Consider the following 10,719-nt stretch of genomic DNA (forward strand, 5'->3'; position numbering starts at 1 on the left):
ATTTTAACATACATACAGGGTTTACTTTGCTTCTTTTTTTGATTCAACATTTTTACGTAATTCAGCCTTTTGTATGATAAACAAATTGAATGTTAAATAGCAAGAATATTTGAATCTGAGACTAATCTGTTCACACTTTCATAAGATTGACACGGCGATAGTCCTTTGATAAAGACGAATGTCAATGCGGAGCCGGAGGCTGTTGCTGTTTGCCATAATGTGCATCCCCAGAAGGATATGTACCACCGTTTGGCCTGGCGTCGCGGCATGTGTAATGTTCACCTAGATTTCTGCTTTTGGCGCGCCACTGTTTGGGAAAAAGGAAAAATCAACTAAAACAATATGCACGCTGCTATTTCCCCCCTTTTTGATCCTTAAACGAAAACCTAAATAATCAAGGTTCGCTTTAAGTGAACGCACCCGCGTTCGCGCGGCGACGTCGATTCTGTAGGGGATGCAGAATTTCGCGGTACACCGGCTCGCCCGTCGCCAATGGAAAAGCCGGCGTGAGTCGGAGGTGTGTCTTATCAACTCGCAGGCTAGGTTGCGCACTGCGCTTAGAGAACTTGATACGGAGTAACTGTAAATCAGACGAAGCTCGCAGCTCGCCGGCGGTGAAAATTTGCAACCCTGTCGAGAGTATTTTTGGTCAGAGATAGGAGCAAAAGCGAGATCCTCCGCTGGTCTCTCTCTCTCTCTCTCTTTTTCTCTTCACCCCCCGTCCTTCCCGTCTCGGATAGACTCGAGTTTGTTTCATCCAGAGCGACCCGCCGGATTCGTTTTCAGACACGATTCTTCCACATCGCAACATAGCACCGCGCTTGGGAAATGTCCGAAAACAAGCCGAGTGATGAGCCGAAGTTATCCACGACGGATCGGGTGGTGAAATGTAAGTGTTGTGTCGGCGCCTCTCTCCCTGCCATGGTAAATAGAGTCGCATGCGTTTTCACGCAGCTATCGCAGCGGCGAGAGCGGACAAGAAAATCGTAGACGTTGCACATAATGTGGTCGAAATAATACGCTGGCTATGGAGGAAGAAGGGTGTCAGCCGAGCTGTGTGACACAAGTAAAGTAGGAAGTGAGGGTAACTCCTGTTGTGGGCAGAAGCACGAATTTAGGTGGAGGATCGCCTTGCGCTACGACGACAATCTCCACTGTTTGTATCTACAGCCACATATCCCCTATGTGGATTATATAACGACGAAAAATGCCAACAGCAGAGTGCGAGATGCACGACCGTTTGATTCTGCTTCACGTAGTCGGTGCACAGCAAGAAAGCAATTGAAGTATGCAGAGAGATTGCACAACCATTGAATTCGACCTTAGGGTGTTTTCCCCCCTATTTTGCATGCATCAACAGACATAGTTTGGCTGAGGCCCTTTTTTTGTCATCGCATCATACAATTTTACGTTTAGTGAGCTCGCATTTGGGGGTGTTCGTGTACATTTTGTAATTGTACCCCCCACCCCCCCAAAAAAGGGGGGGCATTTTTCTCGTCAGTCAATGTTGCAACAAATGCAATCAAGTAAACGCTTCCCATGTAAATTATATTCAAGGCTTGTCTAGATTGCCTGGATGCCTCATTGGACGTGTGGGCTTCTCCCCACTTTTCCACTCCACAGAAGTTGCAGCATCAGTCGTCGTCCCCCCCGTCCCCCCCACACCCCTCGGTCATTTTTTCTAGCCCAAATTGCCAGACTGTGGTTTCTTTTAGGTCAGTCTAAGTTCTATTTTTTGATGATGATACAACTAGTTTCTTTGGTTATAGGTATGCTGGGGGATTTTGATGCAACAGCAGTTGCAGAGATTATTATCTGTAGCTACAACCCGATCATGTGCAAGGGAACCCAGAGTGCACAGGAGTGAATTCTCGAATAGCGTTATTTATTATCTGGTAATGGTGAATCATTGGTGGCACTGTTCAGCCAGTTGAAATGATGTGATTAAAGGGTGACCACCGACCATTTAGACAGTGGGAGGAAGGAGGAAAGGCAAAGACGCAGCACTCGAATGACTGTGTCTGAAATAAATTGACTATACACTATGAAAGGCAACAATGCTTTTGCTAAGGACTACAACAAATGGAATTCCACTCCACTCCACTAGGCTCTTTCTTGGGAATTGCCTGCATAATTTCATATGCATAAAGTCTCACCAGTATTAATCAAAGAACAATTATACATGTTTTTCTACCTGCTGAGTATGTGTAGACGATAACTAGTCGTGCTGGGGCTAAAATTTTCTCTCGAAATGGGGTTGAGTATTAAGAGAGTCGAGGCATATGGGTGCTTTTTGTAATGAATATTTCAAGAGATCATCCCCCCACATTCTCTACCAACTTGAAGGCTAATGAAAAATAGATATGACAAGTATGGGTTTTGAAAAGATTTAACAATATCACTGGTGGACTTGGGTTATTCATGCTCTGTGGGTCTTGGGCTCCTCTTCCCTTTGTCTTGTGGCTATATTAGATTAAGTGCGTGTCAACTCTGTTCAGTGTTTTCCCTCCCTCTCTGCACTGTTAAACGTTGGTCTGCTATTCACTCAATGGCATTAGGTTTGACTGGTGGCCTGTTCATTCCTACACTCGTGCAGCCAGATCTCCATCAGACAGTTCAAGATCTTTCAGTCCTCAAACCAAGTATTTAGACCTGAAAAGCAATTCAGCTAGGCCGTTTATCTGCTTTAGATAAGTCTTTATCGTGGTCATAGATCAGTATTATGAAAACATAGAAATGCTGGTCATGCACAATGCACCACTCCAAAATAACTGGAGGGTATATATGTGAAGTCATTTGTTTTTAGCTGCTACAGAGTGTTGGTCCAACTTGTGAGAAGTGCTTTGCAATCCGCCTGTTTTCCAAACGCATTATCATTATGTTCCTGAAAGGCACTGCGGCATCATAATTGATCATACAGTTAAAGCAGTTGAGACGGCATAATTTTCCTACTGTCCCCAACGTTGGTGGAAGCAAATGTGAATTGTGAGCATTCTCTCTTAAAACCATGAAATTGAATGAATCTGTTCACTAAAAGATGTGCCTTTGTGGAATATCACCGTGGTCCAGAAAAAAAAAAAAATTGGATTGCCCTTGCAGCTTCAAGATGTAGGATTGCAGCTTCGCTATGTAGGGTAAACGACAGTTAAAATGAAACAGGGTTGTCATGGCAAAAATGTGATGGTCGTCGCCCCTCCAGTGCAAAATCAGTTTAGTAATGGTGTTTTTTCTGACACCAGCTGTGATGCCAGGCCCCTGTGTACCCCCCAACAGTGAGCGGGGGCCTTTTCTGTGAGTAAGGATGGATAACATCTGACATTTGACTTTTGAGTAGAGGCCCCCACACTCAGACATGCGGGGGCTGGAGGGGGGGTCGGCGGCTCAAAGCCAGCCACTGATCCCGACTGGATAGCCAAGTCATTTATAGCACAGAACATTAAGTAATGCTACATACTTCATCCTGGCTATACATGTAATCACATGCATGGTGCCCCACCTCATTCTCAGCAGGGCTGGTGGTCATTGTATGTGCATGTGTGTGCTCGCCTCTATGGTGCATGTATCTCTTGTTACGCCCAAGTTCTTCCTTTTTCTTTTCTTTCTCCATGGAGTTTTTTCCTTGATCCCAATAGAGGATCTATAAGAATAGAGGTTGTCGTCCACCCATGTCTTTCCGTGTGAATGTAAAGACTTCTGAGACTGACTATGATTTTAGGACTACACAAATAAACTTGATTTATTTGTGGCTTGATTTGTGTCTCACTTATCTGTTCTCAAGTACAAGAAAAGGTCTCTAATTAGGACTATTTTCTGTTCCCTCTGTTAGTCATAGTATTACTATTTGGGCTATTGGTAATCTTCCTTGTACTTACTTATTGGCTGGACTGGGCCAGCCCTACAAACGCGAATGGCCCTGACTGACTGACTGAGTGATCAGTTTGATACGATTGTGCCGCTGGATCAGCTGACCAATGACGTCACTTAAGTTACACGATTGGTCGGCCGACCAGTGATGCCCCACAGAAGTCAAGTCAATTGGGAGTTTGCCTGTTGGCCGTTGCTCTTTGAAAATGACTCGGCGCAGCTGTTCCAGCTCATTCCACATTTAATTTACACTAACGAGCGGAATATATTGCTGCTCATGTATACTACTGAAACACTGAGAATGAAATTTCTACTCTTTGCACATCTGTTTACGCACTGTAACAGTCCAGCATATAGCAGAGTAGGAGAGAAAACAGCTCTCCATGCGCCAAGACGCATGAGGGAGGATGCACAATTTAAAGCACCCCAAATAACAGTCACTCTGACAAAACACTCAAAGCTGAATTCACAAAAATGGATTGCAGCTGCTGATCGCACCATGAGCCGCGCATCACTTGCAACCTCTATCTGTTGCGTCTCAAGGTCCGATTCACAAAAGCTATTGCGTAATGATATTACAGCGCAAACACACCTGTAAAGTTTTGCAGCTGAGTGCAGTTTGCCATTGTTTTGCGTCGTATTGCAATTATTCAGGTGGCACAGCATAAATGATGGCTTTGTGCCAAGCACAGGCTCAGTGTCATCAAGTATAGCAAGTGCACTCGTGTTTGACCTGGTAACCTGTATCTGCGAATGATGTCGCTCTCAGTTAAATCAAAAAGCAATATTCTCCTTCGAAATATCCATGCACAAGCACACCTGGCATGACAATGCCTTCGCCTGGCTACAATCACTGCCGCCATGATCACTGGAAAGTCTGGGCGCCAGTGACCACCAACTCTGCAGACGTTAATAATTTTCACTCTAACTGCATGTGGTTATTAGTGTGGTTTTTGTGAACTGGACTTTTTTTTCCGCGATGAGGCTCATTTGCATAGAAAGGCGCAAATTTTGCGCCAAAAAGATGCATATTACCTAATTCAAAGGGAGGGGGGACGGAGTCGGCTAGTATTCGTCACATGAATGCGTCTCTGTGTGTGTGGAAAAAGCAGTGGTTCGGCCTGGATTCGCCTTGTCACGAAAGTGGCGAGGCGTCTCCTTCCAGACTGCCGGCCGGAGAGGTGCAGTTGGCGAACGCATGCAGTACCAGGGTGGGTGTTTGAACTAAAATAGGGATCGATTGGCCACTAAATTGAGAGAAAAAGGGAAAAATTAGAAATATATTTAAATATGTGCAAATAATACCAGATCGAAGAGATGCTATTTGCTTGGCAGCACAGTTAGGGGCACATTTCACCCTTTGCGGGTGCTTTTGAGAATTATACGATTTCTTTTTGTCTTACTTGTGCAGGTTTAGTGGCTGCAAAAGCCATGCAATCCTTTGTGAAATCATCCCCGTCAGTACAGAGTGAGTCCTAGAAAAACGAGAGACAGCCGCAGATAGAAACGGATGAAAGATGAGGGGCGGTAACAGATAATTAGAATAGTTATAATTACAATTAAATTAGGTCCTTGTTCAAATCAAACATCCCAAGATAAGAGTGGAAAATATTGTTCTTGAAAACTGCATTTACAACCTTTTTTTTTTTTTAAAAAGATATTCGAATGTAGCTTAACCATGTCATGTGATATGCTACTTCAGTGCACGTTAACAACAAATGTTACTGGGACCACTATGGAAAAATGCATATAGACATTTAATATGCAGGAATTCACATTCTAGACACTATAACTATTCCATTGCGTACCAACATGGGGATTGGCGGTTCGAATCCCCGTGTTACCTCTGGCTTAGTTGGGTGTCCTTATAAACACAATTGGCCGTGTCTGCGGTGGGAAGCTGAATGTGGGTCTGTGTCCTGGTCGCTGCACTAGTGCCTCCTCTGGTCGGTTGGGGCGCCTGTTCGGGGGTGAGGGGAAACTGGGGGGAATAGCATGATCCTCTCATGCGCTACGTCCCCCTTGGTGAAACTCCTCACTGTCAGGTGAAAAGAAGCGGCTGGCGACTCCACATGTATCGGAGGAGGCATGTGGTAGTCTGCACCCCTCCCTGGATCAGCAGAGGGGGTGGAGCAGCGACCGGGACAAAGGGGTGGGGGGGGAGACGCAATCACTGCTGATCCCTGTAACAAATTGGCCACAATTTCGACCATTGACCATGCACGGTCCAGCCATATACTAGGTTTTGACCTAGTCTTGTTCAGAGCAATATCGCCTTATCAGCATCTTTAAACATGTCATTGGCTGCTGTTGCTGGGAGCCAGCTGCTCTGGATTTTACTGCCGTTAATAGGTAGACAGACATTCCTCTCCTAATCAGAAACCAACTCCGATATAGTCACAGCTCCATTATAATAATATTTTTTCTTTTTGAAGTGACATTATTTTGAGTCAGGTTATCAAGGTTGTGAGGCTGTATCCTGCAGCTTTACTCTTTCTCTTGGACATCTTGCATTAGAGTCATTTCAAAATGAAAAGAAAAAACCCCATCTTTCTCGGTCTGTTTGCCCACGCAAACATGAAAGGCATTCTTACTTATCCCTTCCCTCCTCCTCCAACAGACGTCTTACTCATATTTGCAAATGGACGCCAGAAATATTGTCACACTGAGTGAAGCAGGTCAAGAAAATCATACTACAATTTTTTGGCTGTGTGTGTGTGTGTGTGTGTGTATGTGTGTGTGTGTGCGTGTGTGCGCGCGTGTGTGTATTTGTGTGTTTGTGTGCAGGCCCTTTCAGTTTTTCCAAGCTACAGTAAATCAGCTAGACAATGCACCATTCAGTCATGTGAGGACACAGCCATGCCCTCAGGTCTGTTTGTCCACACAGTTATTACTTGCAGAAAATTAGCCATTCCTCTTGGGTCTGCCAATACATCCTCCAATGTTTGCCGAGACCGAACCGATTTCTTCCGAGAGGAAAAATGCAGCTGCCTCGAATTGAATAAGAGAAAGATGTATGTGAGTTGTTGAGTCTCTTCTGGGGTGAGGTTTGGGGAATGATCAGACGCCGCCAAGCCACCGTATCCCGTACATCTGGTCGCTGTGATATGTTGACTCATTTTTTTGGGGGGGGGGGGGTTGGCTTTGCAGACCTTATGAAAGGCGCAGTTTGGCGAATACCATTAAGGGAAAGTGCAGCAGTCACATGCAGGGGAGATACAGGGTCGCCGAACAATGCTGGTCAAATAGAGCTGGAAGATGTCAGATGCTCCCACGTGCACTGACTAACAAAGATAAGTACTGAGCCTGTTATTCTCTCTCTCTGCCGAGATGGCGAGAATTGATTTCCCACCCGAGAACCGCTTGGTAATTTGATCAATTCATTCCAGATGCGCATCACTCCCAACTTCATGACTCAAAATAACATATTTAAGAAATTGGATAAATCCGATGAGTGGGTGACACGACGTTAAAAGACTTGGACGCCTTTGCCATCGTGTCACCTATCAGACGATACGTGGTTGCATTTGCTCGTGGTTTCGGATGCTCTTTCTCAGCGTCTTCCTAAAAGGAAGGTTGACGTTGACCTGGAAACGCCGGCTTTAGCAAAGCAATACATAAAAACGACTCTTTAATTTGAAAAATAAGCGCGTCGAGCTGATTTAACAAGCAGACAAAACTTGTGGTGTGTCTGCTTGCTTAGCCTTGTGCAACTTCAGGGATTCTGTGGGCGTCTTTTCCCCCCCGGTTCTGTTAACGTTGCATTGCATCATGATGAGGAGGAAGAGTGTGTGTGTGTGTGTGTGTGTGTGTGTGTGTGTGTGTGTGTGTGTGTGTGTGTGTGTGTGTGTGTGTGTGTGTGTGTGTGTGTGTGTGTGTGTGTGTGTGTGTGTGTTCGTTCCGAACTACCTTTCCAGCGATGTTGTGCTCAAATACCCCCCGCAGTATCCTGAACCTGAGTAAGTGCACCTTCACCGCTCATTAGATTAAAGAGGAATTAATTAGGCTCTGTTGTGGATTTAGGGCAAAGTGAAGCGGTGGATTTGGACAGATTAAGGTCCATATAGCAGGATAAAGCCAGCTCTACTCAGGTTGTAATCTAACTCCACGCATTAGCCGCTGCGCCCGCTAATTCATGTGAACAAATGGATGGTAGGACGTGATAAAAGGGGCGGAAAAACTGTTTACTGTCTACCTTTTGACTGTTGCCAAGCTTGTGAATACAGTTTAGGGATTTGTGTGAAAGCCTTTTGAACTCAGGCTGCTGATGTACTTAGAATTAGTTGAAGTTTTTGCGGCGATTGACTCTGTGTGCTGAGGGACGCAGCTTTGTCAAAACTTGTCTTTTCTCGTAGCTTTTCAGCTTAACATTTCCATTGCTTTTCAAGCGCTTTTACAGCCTTCATACCATTTTCATCACTTTTACACCTAAATACCATTTAAAAAATTTTTTTTATAGAAGCAACAATACTGAGTTGGAAAAAGAAGGTCCTCCATGCCAAATTACCTGTGCGACTCCTGCCCGGGATGACAGCCGTGAATCACAAGGGCTTTATACATGGCCTTTTCAAGGCGGGAACATTGCAGCGTTAATCTGCCTTGCTGTATTGTGTAAAATGTACGAACATGGAATGGGGGGGGGGCATTGTTGTTCTGGCATCAAGTCTCAGTGGAGGTTGGCGTCCGGGTGGTGTGGGGCTCTATTCCGTTGCCTACCAGCATGGGGATTGCTGGATCGCATCTCCGTGTTACCTCAGGCTTGTTGGGGCATCCCTACAAACACAATTGGCTGTGTCTGTGGGTGGGAAGCTGGATGTGAGTATGAGTCCTGGTTGCTGCACTAGCACCTCCTCTGGTCGGTCGGGGTGCCTGTTCGGGGGGGGGGGACTGGGGGAATAGCATGATCCTCCCAAGCGCTGTGTCCCCCTGGTGAAACTCCTGACTGTCGGGTGAAAAGAAGCGGCTGGTGACTCCACTTGTATCGGAGGAGGCATGTGGTAGTCTCCAGCCCTCCCCCGGATTGGCAGAGGGGATGGAGCAGTGACCGGGTCAGCTCGGAAGAGTGGGGTAATGGGACAGGTACAATTAGGGTGAAAAAAAAAGGGGGGGGGTCTGCAGTGAAGGTAGTCACAGAGCCGAATCGGCGTCAGTGTAAAAGGGACAGCCTACACTGTTGTGTTACACATCACACTGCCTCTGCATACGGAAGGCCGGCGTGCTGTGTGAAACCACACACTGGGGTTGCATTATATGCCGCCTTTGTTTGGCTTGATATAAAAAAGCAAAGCCGGCGTAAAGGCGGGTCTTCATTACAGCAGTATTGCGGGATCTCTGTGTAAAAACACCTACAGATGCTTTCACAGCATTGTGTTTGGCAACAATCAACCTCCATTTTACATGTATAGCCTTAAGCATCTCGGTTTCATAGCTGGCACGCACCATGTGCTCCTTTTTGCAAGCCGCGGTGGGTAACAAGCAATTTGGAACAGAGATGGTGGCTTGTCATAAGACCCCCCCCCCCCCAGAAATGGCTGTGGCACAGAAGCGATCAATCGATATCACGTCTACTACAAATGTAACTATACGTTGTTGCATTGAGCAACCAGTGCATGTGTGTGGGGGAAGGGCACGAGAGCCCAGCCCAGCAAACTGTCAGCAGCAAGGGGGGTCGTGGCGCTCACAAGGCCGCTAACGTTAACGTGGGCGGTAAAGCTGACTTGCCCGGCTAATTGGAGAGCTGAAAGGGCGAGGTGATACAGAGAAAAATGATGGGGGGGGGTTTGCACAGAGATATATGGCACAATGGGGTTCATTCTTGAGAAAATTAGGGTGTGAAAGTGTCATATCCTTCCTGTCTCCAGATAGTGTGTGATCACTTCATTGCTGTGACTAAACTGCAGTCTTAGATTTTCAATCGATGTGAACTGACAATTAATTGATTCCGGGCTCTCTCTCTCTTTCTCTCTCTCTCTTTCTCTCTCTCTCTCTCTCTCTTTCTCTCTCTCTCTCTCTCTCTCTCTCTCTTTCTCTCTCTCTCTTTCTCTCTCTCTCTCTCTCTCTTTCTCTCTCTCTCTTTCTCTCTCTCTCTCTCTCTCTCTCTCTCTCTCTCGCTCTCGCTCTCGCTCTCACTCTCACACACGCGCACTCACTCTCTCTCTCTCACATGCACGCTCTCTCACACACACACATAAACACACACACACACACACACACGGCTGTGCAAAACACACCTGGTGCTTCAAGAAGGAAGTGCCAGCAGCCAGACAGACCCAAACAACGCCTTGCGCTCTGAAAACACAGCATTCCAACAACCAGGCGTTTTAGCCAGGACAAAACTACCTCTGCGGGAACATGCTGGGTTTTGAGCCCCAGAGTTTGCTTTCCTCTGCACTTACCGCTTGGAAAAAAAAAAGGGAATCTTTCCTGTGCGGTTGAAAACATACCTCTACCTTAGACGAAAGCCTCTATCCTGATGGATGGGACAAGCCCTGCCTGCTGTGGTGTGGTACACACGCGCTCACACACACGTACATATTTAAACATGGTTGACATGTGAAAAGCCATCTGTGGGCTGCCTGTGAGCAAAAGGAAATGTGTCACCGCAGAGGGACATCCTCGTACTTGTGTTAGCATAGCTGGTAAACACGTTGGGGCGGGGCGGTATATGGCGAACTCTAGGTAGTCTTAATAGCCTCCATTTTTGTCATGTCAACAGTGTTACTCGTTCTCTCGCACACACACACTCTGAAGCTGGTGTAAACGCCACCTGCTCTCATGAGGAACTGATGAATATGCAGTTTTCTAAATGTCCAGCCTGTTTATACGTATGTTTATGTTTGTAAGAGAGACAGAAAC

General features: G+C 46.1%; 1 protein-coding gene across 1 annotated transcript in view; it reads left to right on the plus strand.

Moving 5' to 3' along the window:
* Positions 1-587: 587 nt before the first annotated feature.
* Positions 588-10,719, plus strand: part of LOC130130927 (protein phosphatase 3 catalytic subunit alpha) — a 97,359-nt gene continuing 87,227 nt past the window's right edge. The window contains exon 1 of the mRNA XM_056300793.1: positions 588-889. Within this exon, the coding sequence (XP_056156768.1) occupies positions 829-889 (61 nt within the window). The 5' untranslated portion in view covers positions 588-828. The remainder of the gene's footprint in view (positions 890-10,719) is intronic.

This window comes from Lampris incognitus, chromosome 20, assembly GCF_029633865.1.
Source record: "Lampris incognitus isolate fLamInc1 chromosome 20, fLamInc1.hap2, whole genome shotgun sequence".
Lineage (NCBI taxonomy): Eukaryota > Metazoa > Chordata > Actinopteri > Lampriformes > Lampridae > Lampris > Lampris incognitus.